The 16056-nt window shown below is 64.5% G+C and overlaps 4 protein-coding genes across 8 annotated transcripts in view; all 4 read left to right on the top strand.

Annotated features, from left to right (window-relative positions):
• MAN2A2 (mannosidase alpha class 2A member 2) lies at positions 7-7225 on the top strand. Of its 5 annotated transcripts, XR_002441851.1 has the most exons (24): positions 7-193; positions 322-573; positions 681-825; positions 921-1092; positions 1183-1310; positions 1401-1574; positions 1877-2063; positions 2150-2327; positions 2463-2665; positions 2738-2920; positions 3241-3355; positions 3467-3534; positions 3677-3842; positions 3925-4179; positions 4254-4376; positions 4473-4587; positions 4671-4804; positions 4889-5030; positions 5110-5243; positions 5517-5594; positions 5831-6022; positions 6109-6219; positions 6288-6488; positions 6595-6736. XR_002441851.1 is itself a non-coding variant. In XM_021407583.1 (23 exons), exons 1-23 carry the CDS (start codon positions 62-64, stop codon positions 6745-6747), a joined length of 3522 nt encoding a protein of 1173 aa, XP_021263258.1. In that variant the 5' UTR covers positions 7-61; the 3' UTR covers positions 6748-7225. The 5 variants fall into 5 exon arrangements, 4 of the variants coding, with proteins under 4 accessions (XP_021263258.1, XP_021263257.1, XP_021263260.1 ...); XM_021407583.1 differs by lacking the exon at positions 6288-6488 and having other exon boundaries at positions 3943-4179; positions 6595-7225; XM_021407582.1 differs by lacking the exon at positions 6288-6488 and having other exon boundaries at positions 6595-7225.
• LOC110403853 (uncharacterized protein KIAA1644-like) lies at positions 7376-8977 on the top strand. Its single transcript, XM_021407586.1, has 3 exons — positions 7376-8109; positions 8398-8611; positions 8714-8977. Exons 1-3 carry the CDS (start codon positions 7785-7787, stop codon positions 8904-8906), a joined length of 732 nt encoding a protein of 243 aa, XP_021263261.1. The 5' UTR covers positions 7376-7784; the 3' UTR covers positions 8907-8977.
• UNC45A (unc-45 myosin chaperone A) lies at positions 9163-15885 on the top strand. The gene is made up of 20 exons (XM_021406678.1): positions 9163-9304; positions 9424-9582; positions 10121-10157; positions 10259-10434; positions 10534-10626; positions 10873-11040; positions 11308-11476; positions 11703-11873; positions 12007-12178; positions 12417-12717; positions 12867-12961; positions 13046-13187; positions 13386-13526; positions 13751-13878; positions 14085-14151; positions 14310-14423; positions 14702-14817; positions 14915-15032; positions 15107-15262; positions 15393-15885. Exons 1-20 carry the CDS (start codon positions 9293-9295, stop codon positions 15651-15653), a joined length of 2796 nt encoding a protein of 931 aa, XP_021262353.1. The 5' UTR covers positions 9163-9292; the 3' UTR covers positions 15654-15885.
• RCCD1 (RCC1 domain containing 1) overlaps positions 15924-16056 on the top strand; it is a 3669-nt gene continuing 3536 nt past the window's right edge. Inside the window, 1 exon segment of the mRNA XM_021406701.1 lies at positions 15924-16051. Within this exon segment, the coding sequence (XP_021262376.1) occupies positions 15951-16051 (101 nt within the window). The 5' untranslated portion in view covers positions 15924-15950.

Genomic DNA, 16056 nt, shown 5'->3' with positions numbered 1-16056 from the left:
CCGGAGCCGGGGCTGCCCCTGCGCCCTCTCCCCGCAGCAGTCTGCCCCGCGGCGCTGCGGGATGAAGCTGAAGAAGCAGGTGACGGTGTGCGGAGCTGCCATCTTCTGCGTGGCCGTCTTCTCCCTCTACCTGATGCTGGACCGCGTGCAGCACGACCCCGCGCGCCACCAGAGCGGGGGCAACTTCCCCCGGGTGAGCGGGGGCTGGGGGCGGCCCGGCCCGGGCCGGGGGCTCCGCCGCTGCGGGTGTCGTGCGGGCCGGGCCGCGCCGGGGAGCCCCGGGGCAGAGCACCGCGCTGACCGCGGCGCCCGCGTCCCCAGAGCCAGATCTCGGTGCTGCAGAACCGCATCGAGCAGCTGGAGCAGCTGCTGGAGGAGAACCACGAGATCATCAGCCACATCAAGGACTCGGTGCTGGAGCTGAGGGCCCACGCCGACGGGCAGCCCGCGCCACCCCGCCGCGACAATGCCTCCTGGGCGCTGCCCCCCGAGAGCCGCCCCAGCTTCCTCGCCGTGTCCCCGCAGGACTGCCAGTTTGCCCTGGGGGGCAAGGGCGAGAGCCCCGACCTGCAAGTGAGAGCTGGGTTAGGGTTCCTCAGCGCTCTGTGCGGGGAGCGAGGGGCCCGGCGGCTGCACGCTGCTGGGGGTTGTGGTCCCTCCTGAGCTCTCTTCCCTGGCAGATGCTGGCCGTGTACTCCCTGTTGCCCTTCGACAACCAGGATGGCGGCGTCTGGAAGCAGGGCTTCGACATCACCTACGAGCCCACCGAGTGGGACACTGAGCCCCTGCAGGTGTTCGTGGTGCCGCACTCCCACAATGACCCCGGTGAGAAGTGGGGCGAAGGCAGACAGAGGGGAAGAGCCATCCCAGCCCCTGCCCTGCCTGATAGTCCCCCCGTGACCACCCCTTTGTGCTGGCAGGCTGGATCAAGACCTTTGACAAGTACTACTATGACCAGACACAGCACATCCTCAACAGCATGGTGCTGAAGATGCAGGAGGACCCGCGCCGACGCTTCATCTGGTCTGAGATCTCCTTCTTCTCCAAGTGGTGGGATAACATCAGCGCCCAGAAGCGGGCTGCAGTGCGGAGGTAGGGCCCACAGTCCCTGTCCGTGCCCAGAGGAGGGCTCTGCCGTGGTTGACTACAAGTGCTGACCGTGTCCCTGGGTGTCCCTTGCAGGCTGGTGGGAAACGGGCAGCTGGAGATGGTGACGGGCGGCTGGGTGATGCCTGACGAGGCGAATTCCCACTACTTCGCCATGATCGACCAGCTAATCGAGGGGCACCAGTGGCTGGAGAAGAACATTGGTGAGAGACAAGCGGGATGCAGGGCTGGAGGAGCAGGGTGCTGGGGGGGAGGGCTGCCCATGAGGGGTGCTGATGGTCCCTGTTCCCCAGGCGTGACCCCGCGCTCGGGCTGGGCCGTCGACCCGTTTGGGTACAGCTCCACCATGCCCTACCTGTTGAAGCGCTCCAACCTGACAGGCATGGTCATTCAGCGTGTGCACTACGCCATCAAGAAGCACTTTGCTGCCACCCAGAACTTGGAGTTCATGTGGAGACAGACATGGGGTGAGGGGCTGCTGTGGAGGTGGCCATGCTGGGGGGACCTGCAGGAGTGGTGGCAGCTGGGAAAAGCCACTGACTGCTGTCCTACATGGCGGGGGAGTGGAGTGCAGGGCAGCAAGGGCTCTGCTCTTCAGTGGTTTTGCTCTGTGGGACGACCCCAGGGTGACACGTGAATGTGCCATTGCCTGGTGTCAGATCTTGTGTGCCAGATCTGCTGTGCTACCACTCCGTGTGTTCTGGGTCCTCTGCTAGAAGACAGCAGAAGGAGAGCCATTGCTGATGCGTGTCTGCCCTTGGTCCTGCAGACTCTGATTCCAGCACTGACATCTTCTGCCACATGATGCCCTTCTACAGCTACGACGTGCCCCACACCTGCGGGCCAGACCCCAAGATCTGCTGCCAGTTTGACTTCAAGCGCCTGCCGGGTGGCCGCATCAATTGTCCCTGGAAGGTGCCGCCCCGCGCCATCACTGAGGCCAATGTGGCGGAGCGGTGAGTGCTGTGAGTGCCGGGCTGAGCCGCACTGAGCTGCACCACCTGCTGCCAGCAGCCGGCCTCATGCCCTGACCCCACGACAGAGCTCAGCTCCTGCTGGACCAGTACCGCAAGAAGTCCAAGCTGTACCGCAGCAAGGTGCTGCTGGTGCCCCTGGGAGATGATTTCCGCTATGACAAGCCGCAGGAGTGGGACGCTCAGTTCCTCAACTACCAGCGCATCTTCGACTTCCTCAATGCCCAGCCCCAGCTCCATGTGCAGGCAGGTGCAGGAGGGCCGGGCAGCCCGGGGAGCAGCGCTGGGGAGCAGTGCGGTGGGGAATGCAGGCAGGGAGTGGGCAGCGGGAGGAGCCCCCGCAGCTCTGCATCACACTCAGAGCTGTGTGCCATCCCGCAGGCGCAGTTTGGGACGCTGTCTGACTACTTCGATGCCCTGTACAAGAAGGTGGGCATCGTGCCGGGGATGAGGCCGCCCGGGTTCCCCGTGCTGAGTGGGGATTTCTTCTCCTATGCGGACCGGGAGGACCACTACTGGACAGGTTACTTCACCTCCCGGCCCTTCTACAAGAGTCTGGACCGCGTGCTGGAGGCCCACCTCCGGTGAGGGGCCGTGGGGGCCGGGGTGGGGGCTGGTGCCCAGGCAGGGCTGGGGGTGACGCTGTCCCTGCGCAGGGGGGCAGAGCTCCTGTTCAGCCTGGCACTGGCCCATGCGCGCCGCGCCGGCGCCAGCAGCCGCTATCCGCTGTCCGACTACAGCCTGCTGAGCAGCGCCCGCCGCAACCTGGGGCTCTTCCAGCACCATGACGCCATCACTGGCACCGCCAAGGAGGCCGTGGTGGTTGACTACGGAGTGCGGTGCGTGTGGGTGGCAGGGCACAGCCCGGGGTCTGTCTTGGGCAGGGGCCGTGGTCGTGGGGCTGGGTATGGGTATGGGTATGGGTATGGGTATGGGTATGGGTATGGGTATGGGTATGGGTACGGGTATGGGTATGGGTACGGGTATGGGTATGGGTACGGGTACGGGTATGGGTATGGGTATGGGTACGGGTATGGGTGTGCGTGTGGGTATGGGTGTGCGTGTGGGTATGGGTGTGGGTATGGGTGTGGGTATGGGTATGGGTGTGGGTATGGGGGCCCGCAGGTTGTGGCTCACTCTGCCCAGTGCCATGCCCCAGGCTGCTGCATTCCCTCACCAACCTGAAGCGTGTCATCATCAACGCCGCACATTACCTGGTGCTGGGGGACAAGGACGTGTACCACTATGACCCTGCCACGCCTTTCCTCAGCGTGGTGAGCTGCACTGCCTGCCTGATGTGGGCTGGGGGCCCCGGGAAAGTGTCACATCCCAGAGCCAGGCTGGGGTCACCGGGACACCTGGCTCTGACCCACACCTCTCCTCAGGATGACACGCGTCTCAACCAGGACTCACTCCCGGAAAGAACGGTTGTCAAACTGGAGGCCTCGCCACGGTAGGGCTGGGTCCTCCTGCCTGAAGTTGCGTTTTGTGGGTGGGGGCTGTGGGTGCATGGCACCGGTGGGTGCTGCAGAGCACGGGGCACAGGGGATGCCCAGAGCTGAGTGTGGCCGTCCTGGTGCCACCCCACCCCACAGGTTCCTGGTGGTGTTCAACCCGCTGGAGCAGGAGCGCCTGAGCCTGGTGCCGCTGCTGGTGGATTCCCCGCACGTGCGTGTGCTGTCTGAGGAGGGGCAGCCGCTGCCTGCTCAGCTCTCTGCACACTGGAGCTCTGCCACTGATGTGGTGCCTGACGTCTACCAGGTAGGGGGTGCCCCACTGCCCACTGCCGCCATGCAGCCCTGCCGGCAGCAGCAGAGTGCCCTCCATGGAGCTGCTGGCTCAGGGCTTCTGCTGCCCACAGCTCTCCATCCTTGCCCGCCTGCCCGCGCTGGGGCTGCGTGTGCTGCAGCTGCAGAAGTCCTTCGATGGCCATGCCACGCTGCAGTCCTCTGTGCGCCTGTACCTGCATGGCCGGGATGTGTTTGTGCGCAAGCAGGAGGCCGTCCCTGTGCATGTCTTCCCGGCTGCCCCTGATGACTTCTGCGTGGAGAACCAGCACCTGCGTGGCTGCTTCTCAGGGCGCTCAGGGCTGCTACAGGTGGGTGCAGGTCTGGGGATTGAAGGAGAGTGGGTGCGAGGGCAGCTCACTGCCGTGCCACCTTCACCCTGCAGAGCCTCCGCCGCACTGGGGAGGAGCGGGAGCAGAGGGTGAACAGTGAGTTCTTCATCTATGGCACCCGGACTTCCAAGGACAAAAGCGGAGCCTATCTCTTCTTGCCTGATGGCGAGGCCAAAGTACGGGGCTCCCTGGAGGGTGTGGCTGGCAGCCATGCCTGCGGCTGTGAGATAGTCCTGGAGCAGCAGGCTCAGCGCAGCCCTCCTTCCCTACAGCCCTATGCTCCCAAGGACCCCCCCATTGTGCGAGTGATGGAGGGTCCGCTCTTCTCCGAGGTCTCCAGCTACTACCAGCATGTCCAGACTGTGGTGCGGCTCTACAATGTGCCAGGTGAGATGATGTGAGGCTGTGCAGGGAGGTCCGGGGTGTGGAGTGATGCTGCCCACAGGAACCACCCTCACTGCTGCCCATAGGGGTGGAGGGGCTGTCCCTGGACATTTCATGCCTGGTGGACATCCGTGACCATGTCAACAAGGAGCTGGCCCTGCGCTTCAGCACCGACATTGAGAGCGATGACACCTTCTTCACAGACCTCAATGGCTTCCAGGTGTGCCAGCAGGCTGGGGAGGGATGGAGCTGCCCACGGGGACAGTACCGTGCCACTGAGCTCCCTGACCCCATCCCTCGGCAGATCCAGCCCCGCAGGTACCAGCAGAAGCTGCCGCTGCAGGCCAACTTCTACCCCATGCCCGCTATGGCCTACATCCAGGACACACAGAGCCGCCTGACGCTGCACACAGCCCAGGCCCTGGGGGTCTCCAGCCTGGGCAGTGGTGAGCCTGGGCTGTGAGGCTGTGTGGGGCCATGTGAGGTGACCGGCTGGTGCTGAGCCAGAGCACGGGCTCTTTACAGGCCAGCTGGAGGTGATCCTGGACCGGCGCCTCATGCAGGATGACAACCGGGGCCTGGGCCAAGGGCTGAAAGACAACAAGCGGACCTGCAACCGGTTCCGCCTCCTCCTGGAGCGCCGCAGCACCGCCAACAAGGTGCATGGGCAGGGTGTGGGGGTCCAGCTTGTCACTCCGAGCCCACGGTGGCATGGAATGCACAGACACCAGCATGCTGTGGCTGGCTGCAGGGTGCCCTGCTGGCACTGCAGGAGATGGGGCCATGCCCAGGATGTGGGTGTGCGGGGGTGGGGGCTGTGCACGAAGGGGCTGTCCTGCTGCGGGGGCATGGTGTCATCACACTGGTCATCATGGTAATTCTTGTCCTGTCACCTCGTTGCTCTCCATCCTTGCACCCTTTCACCCATTCAGAGCTCCGGCTTCTTTTCCAAACTGGCCTCCGTGCTTAAAGCCTTGGGCTTCCCCGGCGCCAGGACCGGCAGCCCTGAGGTAACGGCCGGCCCGGCCCCACCGTCGCTCCCAGTCTCGTGCACTAGCTGCTAGCCACTAGCCTAGCCAGGCCCGTAGCGGTTTGTAGTCCAACCATAGGGCTGCGCGGTGTGGCAGCCATTTGGGTGATGAGGAGAGGCTGTGCATAGCAGGGGGCTCTGGTTCTCTAAGGAGCTGGAGGCCCCGCAGCCCTGGCGCCGTAGCTGCACTGCCAGTGCTGACTTTGCTTCTTTCAGGTACAGGACAGCCGCCCGGTCAGCTTCCCCTCGCTGCTGAGCCACATCACCTCCATGCACCTGAACGCCGAGGCCCTGGTCCTGCCGGTGGCCCAGCAGCCAGCCCTGCCAGCCCTGCGCTCCTTCGCACCCCTCTCCACAACTCTCCCCTGTGACTTCCACATCCTCAACCTGCGGACGCTGCAGGCGGAGGTGAGTCATGGCCATGTGCTGCATGAGGATGGGTGACCCTCGAGGGTGTTACTGCCCAGTGCTGTGCCTGACCCCCGCTCCTGCAGGATGATTCACTGCCCTCGGCTGAGGCAGCCCTGATCCTGCACCGCAAAGGCTTTGACTGCAGCCTGGAGGCCAAGAATCTGGGGTTTAACTGCACCACCAGCCAGGGCCAGGTAGGAGCTGCGCTGGGGCACCCTGCTGTGCCTGGCACCGGGCTTGCCTCAAGCATCCTGTCCTCCAGCCAAGCCAGGACTGGGGCAGGAGAAGCCTTCAGACCCCTAGCACCAACATCCCAGAACTGGTGGCTGTTCAGAGGTCCCACACTGCTGCACCCAGCTAGTTCTGCCCCTTGCCCAAGTGAAGCTGCAGGATGCACAGCAGGGGACTGGAGCCTTGTATGGGTGCTGCATTCCGCATTGAGGAAGGGCAGAGTCTGGGCACGGTCAGCGTGGTGTCCTGGGTGCTGAGGGGATGGGCACCTGCTGGTGGGAATGGTGTGGGGCTGCCCCATCCTGCTCATCAGTGGCACCCCACTTTTCTCTCCCTAGCTGGCGCTGGGAAGCCTGTTCCAGGGGCTGGAGCTGGGCTCCCTGCAGCCCACCTCGCTGACCCTGATGTACCCACTGGGCACGGCCTCCAACAGCACCAACATCCACCTGCATCCCATGGAAATTGCCACTTTCCGCGTCCGCCTGGGGTAGTGCCTGTTGGAGTGGGATGGGAGCAGAGTGACTGCACGGCGTGGGAGCAGCAGTGCCAGCACAGCCCACAGAGACCTGGCCACATGGCCCACAGCAGGCGATCGGTGCTGGGCAGGAGGTGCCAGACCTGTAGAGGCTACTGCCTTCTTTATTTATTAGTCCTATGTTCTCAGATAGATTTCAGTGAACTGCTGTGGCAGGGTTGCATGGAGGCTACTGGATGCTGGGCACACAGGGCATGGGCTGGGCTCTGCTCTGAGTGGAGCAGGGTGGCAGAGGGGCAGCGTGACAGACTCTGCCCTGCTGTGTTTGCACGACTGCCTGGGAATGTGCTCACCTGGAGCCCTGGGGAGGGGCCCATGCTGGTGCCTGGCTTCCACAGCACAGTGACACGTGAGTACCAGGGGCCAGGCAGGCGCTGTGGACTGGAACCTGAGCTCACCTGGAGCTTGTAGGAAACATGAGTCAGTTTCCAAGAGCCCTGGTTTGCATCTGGTCTGTGCTTCTCACACTGGTGGGGCTGGGGAGTGGGAGCAGTGCTTTGTGGGGACGGGGCCAGATCCTGCTCCTGCGTACTGGTGGCAGAGCCAAACCCCTCTGCTCCATGGGGGGTTTGAGGCTGCAGTAAGCTGCACTGTGTCCCGTTGCTGTGGATGCTGCACTCTGTGCCCCCCCTGGGGCTGATTATTACTGCCAGGGTGCTGGTGGGGAGGGCTGTGGTGCCCTCGAGGAAGGCCAGGTGAGGAGCTGGTGCTGGCTGAGCTCCCTCTCATTTTGCACCACATCACTGAGCATGTGACTTGCCATGGGATGAGGGGCCATGGGGCACAGAGCTTGGGGATCTGGCCATGGGGCGCAGCAAGGGTGATGCCAGGGGCCTGGTCCTGCCCATCTACAGGCACCCCGCAGTGGCTCTGTCAGAGCCCAGCTAGTGGCACGGCTGGTGGGGGACCAGGTGGTAGGCTGCCCTGCTGCCTGAGACTGTGGAACAGCACGCCCACCACCCTGCACCACCGCCCGGCCCGCGGCCCTCACCCATGACACCAGGAGCCCAGCAGGGCCGAGTGCCTGACTGGCGCGGATGGGACCCAGTGTCCCACTGCAGAGTGGGCATGGTGCCTACAGCCTCAGCACTTAGCCCCAAGAAGCTCATTAGTGATGCTCCCGCCTCCTGCCCACCGTCCCTGTGGAGCAGGGCACTAAGTGCAGGCTCTAATGGTTGCGAGGCTCCTGATGGGCCGCGCTGGAGGCGGGCGCAGGAAGGGCTGTGGTTTCTGCCTCAGCTATCTCACCCCAGTATGGCGGGGAAGATGCTGGGTGGGCTCCTGCTCCTCGCTGCAGCTCCCGGTGTCCTTGGGACAGGTATGGCCTTTTGCCTGCTCTGAGAGGTGGGGGCAGGAACCACTCATCCCCCACATTGCTCATAGGCTGCATCCCTGGGTACTCCTGATATCCCAGGGTGGAGCTGAGCTGGTCAGGGCTGGGGGATGGTGGTCTGTGCCGGGGATGATGGTCGTGCTGAAGCTGGTCCTGGGCAGCATATGGGGTGGGAAGAACTGGGGGAACGGGAGCTGGGCCAGGGCTGTCCCCTCCCCTCCTGCATTAGCTCACACAGGTGCTATGACCCGGGCCCCGCTGCTCCCACTGCAGCCTCACTGCAGAACCTGCACCTGTGCGAGGGCTACGTGGGCCCTGACGACCGCTACCACCCTGGCTTCTACTGCCCACGCCTGATGGACCCGGCCACGCATCGCTACTGCTGCCAGCCCGGCCCGCACGCCCTCAAGGGCTGCTGCTCGCGGCTGGGCATGGAGGTGCTCACCGGGCTCAACATTACTGGGCTGCCTGCGCCCAGCCTGCTGCGGTGAGCAGGGCTGCGGGGCGGTGCAGGGCGGTGTGGGGCAGGCGGCACCGAGGAGTGCTGGGCACTGAGTGCCCCGCAGCGCTGAGTAACCCCACCCCACAGGCACCCCCTGGCGCTGCCCTTCGTGGGGCTCTACGGGCTGCTCGTGCTGCTCCTCATGGCCCTCGACCTCGCCCACTTCTACCGCACCCAGCGCTGCACCCTCGGCTGCCGCCTGCCCCGTGCCCCCTGCCTGCCCTACCGCACCCCCAGCCCTGCAGCCTCGGCACCCCGAGCTGCTGGGGTGGGAGTGTAGGGTCCTGGTGCCCTCTGCGGGGTGGGGGAGGGCAGGAAAGGGGCATAGGGATGGAGGGGGGAACAAGGGGATAAGGGGGTTGGGGGGGGCAGTGGGGTGGGGAAACGTGTGGGCCTCTTGGGGTGGGGGCCACGGAGAGGCACGGGGGGGCTCACGGGGGGTTACAAAGGCACGCGGGGTCACGGGAGGTCGCGCGTGGGGTCAGGGGGAGGGGGGTGCTCGCACGAGGCCGCGCGTGGCCGGCACCCGCACCGCCGGGCCGCAGGGGGGCGCTGTAGGCCCGCCCTCGCCACGCCTCTGCCAACGCCCTCTGTCACGTGACGCGTCGTCGTCCGGGTTCCCCCGGCGATGGGCGGTGACGTCATGGGCGCGGCGAGAGCGGCGCGATGGAGGAGACGGTGAGGGAGCGTCCCGCGGGGGCCGCGGTCAGGGTCGGGGCCGCAGGGCCGCCGTGGGGCCCTGTCGGGCTCCAGCCGGGCCTCGGACTCTGCCCTATGCCATCCGGTGCCGTTGGCAGGTGACGGCGGGGCAGCTCCGGGAGCGCGGCAACGCGCTGTTCCAGGCCGGGGACCACGCCGCGGCCCTCGCCGCCTACACGCGGGCACTGAGCCTCTGCCAGGCCGAGCCGGAGCGCGCCGTGCTGCACCGCAACCGCGCCGCGTGCTACCTGAAGCTGGTGAGAGCGGGAGGGCGGCACCGCGGGCACGCAGCGACCTGCCCGGCCGGATGGGATGGGATGGGCTGGGCTCCGTGCAGCGCTGGCCCGGCGGCCCCCGGGACGAGCGATCTTCCCTCTGTGCCTCTTTTCTCCTGGCCCCGCTGGTGCCTGACGTTCCGCCTGCCCAGTGGGCTGCTGCTTGCATCAGGGTGCGCGGAGACCCTGGGTCTGCTCCTCGTGCAGCCCCGAGGCTCTGCTTTCCTGTCGTGGAACTGTTTGTGGGGTAAAGTGCAGTGAGCTGCGGGGGCTCGGATAGGGGCTCAGGAAATGACAAGGCAATAGGGACCTTTGGAGACCCCGCGAGGGCTGTGTGCTGAGAGGGGCGGGACACACAGCTATGCTGCATCCTAGTCCTTGGTGGCAGTGTTTCCATCCCTAAACTCCACGGCTGTTTCCTTGCTCCCTCTCTCTGAAGCAGTGGGCACAGCAGCTGCGGGGGAGTGCAGCCTCCGTGAGCAGTGTGCCAGGATTTCCTTCTTACTGACTCTCTTTGCAGGAGGATTATGCCAAGGCAGAGGCGGATGCATCTAAAGGTACTGTTAGGTGTGACTGGGGACCATCTTCCACGTGCTGCTCACTGGGGCAGACTGTAGCAGCGCGCGGGCTTTGTGACAGCTCCGTTGCTCCTCTGCAGCCATTGAAGCCGATGGCCGGGACATGAAGGCGCTGTTCCGCCGGAGCCAGGCGCTGCAGAAGCTGGGCCGCTTGGACCAGGCCGTCAGCGACCTGCAGAGGTGCATAAGCCTGGAGCCCAAGAACAAAGCCTTCCAGGAGGCCCTGCGCGCCCTGGGGAGCAGCATGCATGAGAAGGTGAGGGGCAGATGGTGGGAGGGCTGCTGCTGTGCCCTCTGCGTGTAGTAGGTTCAAGGGAGCAGTGAAGGCTGAGCTGCTCTTCCCGATCTGTCTCAGATGAAGACCATGTCCTGTACGGACTCGAAAGTGGAACAGATGTTTCAGATTTTGCTGGATCCCCAAGAAAAGGATGTGGACAAGAAGCAAAAGGTCTGAACTTCAGGACACACAAGGTGGCTTGGGTGGAAAGAGTTGTACTCCCAGGTCAGCGCTGCTGGCTGAATTTTTCTGTCGTATGGAGGCTGGGCTTCCTGCCAGCAGAATACCCTCCTTGGAGACTGGGAATGGTGATTGGGTGCTTTGACTGCCCTGTGGGCTCCCTGCTGGCGAGTTCCCTGTGTGCAGGGTGCTCCATTCTGGTGGGCTGGTGACCCAAATGCACCTCTCCTTTTGCAGGCTGCACAGAACCTGATTGTGCTGGCGCGAGAGGAGGCTGGAGCAGAGAAAATATTCCAAAGCGATGGTGTGCGGCTCCTGACGCAGCTGCTTGACACAGCGAAGGCTGACTTGATGCTGGCAGCCCTGCGCACCCTGGTGGGGCTGTGCTCAGGGCACCGCTCCCGGGTAGGTCACACCAGAGCCCAGCTCTCCTGTGTGAGGAGTCCTGGTGCAGGATCCAGGTCCATGTTGGGGAGGCTGTGAAGTTTGTCAGGCTAGGGGACGTTGCTGCCTGTGTCAGGCTGCAGCCCTGCTGAGCAGTGGATCTCTGATTTGTTACTTACCAGGCTTGAGTTATGAGAGCCTTGTTGTGGGGAACCATTCTGATAAGGTGCTGGGGAGTGCCAGAGTTTCCCCAAAGTCTCCAGAAAATGCCTTTGCTTCTACCTACAGTCCATGGCCATCCTGACAGAGCTGGGGTCCTCGCGTCTTTCAGCAGTGCTGGGTGTGGAGCACGAGCAGGTTTCCCTGGCTGCCTGCAACCTCCTGCATGTGATGTTCGATTCTCTGAAGGAGGGGATGCAGAAAGACTTCCGTGGCAAGGAGGATGCAGTGGTGCTGGGTGAGTGCCTGCTGCCCCAGCTGGCTGATGCGGTGCAGGGAGCACTAAGGGAGATTTGTCCGGCTGCTTACATTGCTGCAGCTCCCTTCCACTGGGCTTGGATTAACATGACCATGAGATGGGGGTCTGGAGCCCCTTGTCCTGACAGCATGACTTGCCAGGCTTACTGTGATGGGGTGAGGCCTGTGTGCAGGGAGCTGACTGCTGGCACTGTCTCTCCTGGAAGATTCCTCCAAGGAACAGAAAGAGCTTATCAAGGATCTCCTGGAGCTGCTACCTCTGGAAGGGGCCTCTGCTCACGGCCGTGACAATGCCCTCAACTTGCTCATTAAGGTGGTGCCCAGGAAGTCACCAAAGGATATCAACAACAGCATGAGCCTCTGGGTGATTGACCAGGGTGAGTGAAACAGGCTGCAGCACCTCAGTGGGGCATCACCTCTCTGCCTTGGGGTGCAGTGTGCTTTGGCTCTGCAAGGCGCCTGCGTAGCCCTCTGCACCTCCTCAGGCACCTGAGCTCTGGATGCTCCTAGGCCTGAAGAAGATCCTGGAGGTGGGAAGTACAGTGTGTGAGGCCCCGGGCAGCCTGCCTGTGACAGAGAACAGCCGGATGAGCGCCTCGGTCCTTCTGAGCAAGCTTTACGATGACCTGAAATGCGATGCTGAGAGGGAGAACTTCCACCACCTGTGTGAGGACTACGTGAGGTGAGTTTGGGATTCCCTGGGGCTGCACAGCACTGAGTCCCTCCCTGTCAGGGGCTTTCTGCTGCTGTTTCTGCCTCCCCTGGAAGTGGCTGCACTCCTATTCTTGCTCTTATTGGTGAAAGTAGAGTGCAGACCACCAGGGACCTGCCGTGCTTGGGGTCTAGCAGGGCAGGGCTGTGGGGGCCTGGAGGCAGCGTTTGGGATCAGCCTCATCCCTCTGAGTGTTCTTCCCCTGCAGGAGCTGGTTCGAGGGGCAGGAGCTGGCTGGGAAGCTGCGGGCCATCCAAACGGTGTCGTGCCTGCTGCAGGGCCCCTCGGAGGCTGGGAACAGGGTGCTGGAGCTGGAGGGGATCATGGACAGCATACTGTCCCTCTGCGCTTCCGTCCGTGAGGCCCACCAGCTGGTAGCAGTGGAGGCTCTGATCCACGCAGCTGACAAGGCCAAGCGTGCCTCCTTCATCACTGCCAATGGGGTCAGCCTGCTCAAGGAGATCTACAAGCACAGTGAGAGGGACAGCATCCGCATCCGTGCATTGGTGGTGAGCATGGCAGGGCGAGAGGAGCAGTTGCACTGAGCTGTTGGTGGAACTGGGCTTCGCTGCCATCTTTTCACTGGTTGGGGGGCTCTTACTGGTGTGTCAGGGACGTGGAGGCCTTTCCTGCTCTGACACTCTGCTTCTGGCCACAGGGACTGTGCAAGCTGGGATCTGCCGGAGGCACTGACTTCAGCATGAAGCAGTTTGCTGAGGGCTCCACGATGAAATTAGCCAAGCAGTGCCGCAAGTGAGTGCTGAGAACCACGGGGTGTGATGGGAGCAGGAGCTGGGTGGGTGCCTGCAGTTTGGGCTGATGAGGACCGTCTTGCAGGTGGCTGTGCAACGAGGCGATCGATGCCAGCACACGGCGCTGGGCTGTGGAGGGCCTGGCCTATCTCACATTTGATGCTGACGTCAAGGAAGAGTTTGTGGAGGACAAAGCAGCGATGCAGGCCATGTTCCAGCTGACAAAGGTGAGGGCTGAGTGCTATGGCGGGGAACTGGGTAAGGGGAATGCTGGTGCTGGAGGAATGTGCCCACATGCCCCTCCTGCTGGAGAGGGTTGTGGGGCTGCGGCTGGGGTGTGCGGAGGGGCCTGGTGGTGCTGACTGGGTTCAAGCCCTCGTTTGTCCTCTGCCATGGGTGCGATCAGTGTTCCATTACCCTTGCAGTCAGAAGATAGGAGTGTTCTCTACGCTGTTGCTTCCACACTGGTGAACTGCACCAACAGCTACGACCACGAGGAGCCAGACCCACAGATGCTGGAGCTGGCCAAGTATGCCAAGCAGCACATTCCAGAGCAGCACCCCAAGGTGAGGGGGCCATGGCTGGTGGCTGGTCTCAGGAGCTGTGGGGACCCACAGCCCCACAGGAAAATGCATGGGTGTGACAGAGCCTGGGCACCCAAGTAGGGGCAAGGTGTCGGAAGGTACCGCCTTGATGCCTTTGGGGAGATGGCAGCATGGCCAGGTATCAAGCAGCAGTGGCAAGCTGTGTGTCGGTTCCCAAATGAGTAGTGGTCCTGCCTCTGGGACAGGACAAGCCAGACTTTGTGAAGCGACGGGTGCGGAAGCTGCTGGCGGCCGGTGTGGTGTCTGCTCTGGCCTGCGTGGTGAAGAGCGAGAACCCGGCGCTGACCAACTCCTGCCGGGAGCTGATCTCCAGGTACAGGGGCAGGCTGTGGTGGGAGCTGCCTTAAGGCTGCCACTGCCCTGCCTGCGGGCTTGGTGCTGCTGGTGAACCTAGGCATCTGGGGGCAGGAGGGGGTGTCTGGGCATCCAGCGCCACCTGGGCTCGCTGCCAGTGTCTGGGTGCTGCTGGGACTCAACATGGCAAGTGCCCAGTTCCAACTGCTCCTGCCCTGTCCGCAGGGTGTTCTTGGCCCTGGTGGCGGAGGCAGAGGACCGAGGCAGTGTGGTTGCGCAGGGAGGAGGAAAGGTGAGGTGGCAGGTGCCGCGGTGCCCCTGGCCTGCTCTGCGGGAGGGCTGAAGCTGCAGTCACTGAGGTTGTGATTGGCTCCCTCATACATGAGCCCTGGGACAGCTGGGGCTGCTGTGACCTGGCTGAGGCAGAGGCTGATGCATCTCCATCTGCAGGCTCTCATCCCGCTGTCCCTGGAGGGCACCGAGGTGGGGCAGACCAAGGCAGCTCAGGCCCTGGCAAAGATCACCATCACCTCCAACCCTGAGATGGCGTTCCCTGGAGAACGGGTCAGTGTCACGGCTGTGGGCTGGGGAGCGGGCCTGCCCAAGGGGTGGTTGAGGTATCGCAGGGAGCAGCAGGGGGAAGGGACTGTGATGGAGCCTCGCTGCTGCTGCAGGAAGGCAGGGGTCTGCCTGGGATGGGCGTTGGGCTGAAGAGGCATTGTGGTCTCCATAGTGGCCTCACGGCCTCGGCCTGGTTGTGTGAGCTCCTCCGCCTTTCTGCTGTGCTCAGCCCCTGCTCCAGAAGGGGAAGAGTTTGAGCCTTGTGCTCCTGTCTTCCACAGATCTACGAGGTGGTCCGGCCCCTGGTCAGCCTGCTGCACCTCCAGCGCTCAGGCCTGGAGAACTTCGAGGGGCTGATGGCGCTGACCAACCTGGCTGGCATCAGCGAGCAGCTGCGGTAGGGGCGTGGGGCTGAGGCTGGGCTATTCTGGCCGGGGGGGAGAGGGGGGAGGGGCAGCGCAGGGCAGGAGGTGCTCACTGCTGCCCTACCGCAGGCAGAAGATCCTGAAGGAGAGGGCTGTGCCCATGATCGAGGGGTACATGTTTGAGGAGCACGAGCTGATCCGGCTGGCTGCCACGGAGTGCATGTGCAACATGGCCATGAGCAAGGAGGTGAGGGCCGGCTCGGGGGGCTGGGTGCAGCCCGCCCCGTGCTGCGCCGCGCTGTGAGCCCCCACCGTCCGCAGGTGCAGGAGCTGTTCCTGGCCGAGGGCAGCGACCGCCTGAAGCTGATGGTGCTGTACAGCGGGGAGGAGGACGAGAAGCTGCGGCGGGCGGCCTCGGGGACACTGGCCATGCTGACGGCGCTGCACCCCCCCATCTGCAAGAGGATCCCACAGGTGGTGAGTGCCGGGGGGGAGCGCGTCCCCGTGGCCCGAGCTGCCTGCGGGCGGGGGCCCTCCGCCGTACAGCACGGGGGGGGGAGAGGCGGGGGGTGGTCCCGGTTCTCAGCGCGTCGCGCTGTGCCCGCAGACGGTGCACTGGCTGGAGATCCTGCAGGCGCTGCTGCTGAGCCCCAGCGCCGAGCTGCAGCACCGCGGGGCCGTGGTGGTGATGAACATGATGGCGGCGGCGCGGGAGGTGGCCGAGCAGCTCATCGCCAGCGAGATGCTGGAGATCCTCTCGGTGCTGGCCAAGGACGCGGCCAAGCCCCGCGTGGCGCAGGCGGCCCAGGAGAGCCTGGCGCGGGCGGTGGGGTACGGCCTCATCCAGCCCAACCCGCGCCAGGAGTGATGCTGCCCCGCACGCTCCGCTCGGGCTCACGCTCACCGCGCTGCTCGGGGCCCGCTTGGGGCCGCGCGCCGTGTGCGGGGGGTGGCACAGCGCAACGGGGCCGGGCCCCCCCCGCCCGCTGACGCCGAACCCCGGGGAAAGGACGCCTGGAGCGCACCGCCGCCTCCGCCACCGCCTGTGCCTTAACCGGGTTCCGGCCCGCGCACGACGCACTAAAGCTGCTGTTCAACGACGGCTCCGCCTCCGCGTCCTTCCGGCCCCGCCCGCTCCTTTCCGCCCCTCCCCTTCCCCCCCGCCATGGCGGCTCCGCGCCGCGCCTGGTTCGTGTTGGGTTTCAGCGCCGAGGAGGCGGCGGGGGACGCGGGGCCGGGGGCGGGGTCGCGCCGCCTGGAGCCGGGCCCCG

This window comes from Numida meleagris, chromosome 9 (genome assembly GCF_002078875.1).
Source record: "Numida meleagris isolate 19003 breed g44 Domestic line chromosome 9, NumMel1.0, whole genome shotgun sequence".
Taxonomy (NCBI): Eukaryota; Metazoa; Chordata; class Aves; order Galliformes; family Numididae; genus Numida; species Numida meleagris.
Note: the sequence above shows the minus strand (reverse complement) of the source record. Positions and strands in the feature narration are given on the sequence as shown.

Coding starts and splice junctions, on each gene's coding strand:
- MAN2A2 (XM_021407582.1), top strand. CDS start 62: ATGAAGCTGAAGAAGCAGGTGACGGTGTGCGGAGCTGCCATCTTCTGC. Junction 574..680: donor GCGAGAGCCCCGACCTGCAA/GTGAGAGCTGGG, acceptor CTTCCCTGGCAG/ATGCTGGCCGTGTACTCCCT. Junction 4,588..4,670: donor GCGGCTCTACAATGTGCCAG/GTGAGATGATGT, acceptor TGCTGCCCATAG/GGGTGGAGGGGCTGTCCCTG.
- LOC110403853 (XM_021407586.1), top strand. CDS start 7,785: ATGACACCAGGAGCCCAGCAGGGCCGAGTGCCTGACTGGCGCGGATGG. Junction 8,110..8,397: donor TCCCGGTGTCCTTGGGACAG/GTATGGCCTTTT, acceptor CTCCCACTGCAG/CCTCACTGCAGAACCTGCAC. Junction 8,612..8,713: donor CCTGCGCCCAGCCTGCTGCG/GTGAGCAGGGCT, acceptor CCCACCCCACAG/GCACCCCCTGGCGCTGCCCT.
- UNC45A (XM_021406678.1), top strand. Junction 9,583..10,120: donor CCGCGTGCTACCTGAAGCTG/GTGAGAGCGGGA, acceptor CTCTCTTTGCAG/GAGGATTATGCCAAGGCAGA. Junction 14,424..14,701: donor TGGCGTTCCCTGGAGAACGG/GTCAGTGTCACG, acceptor TGTCTTCCACAG/ATCTACGAGGTGGTCCGGCC.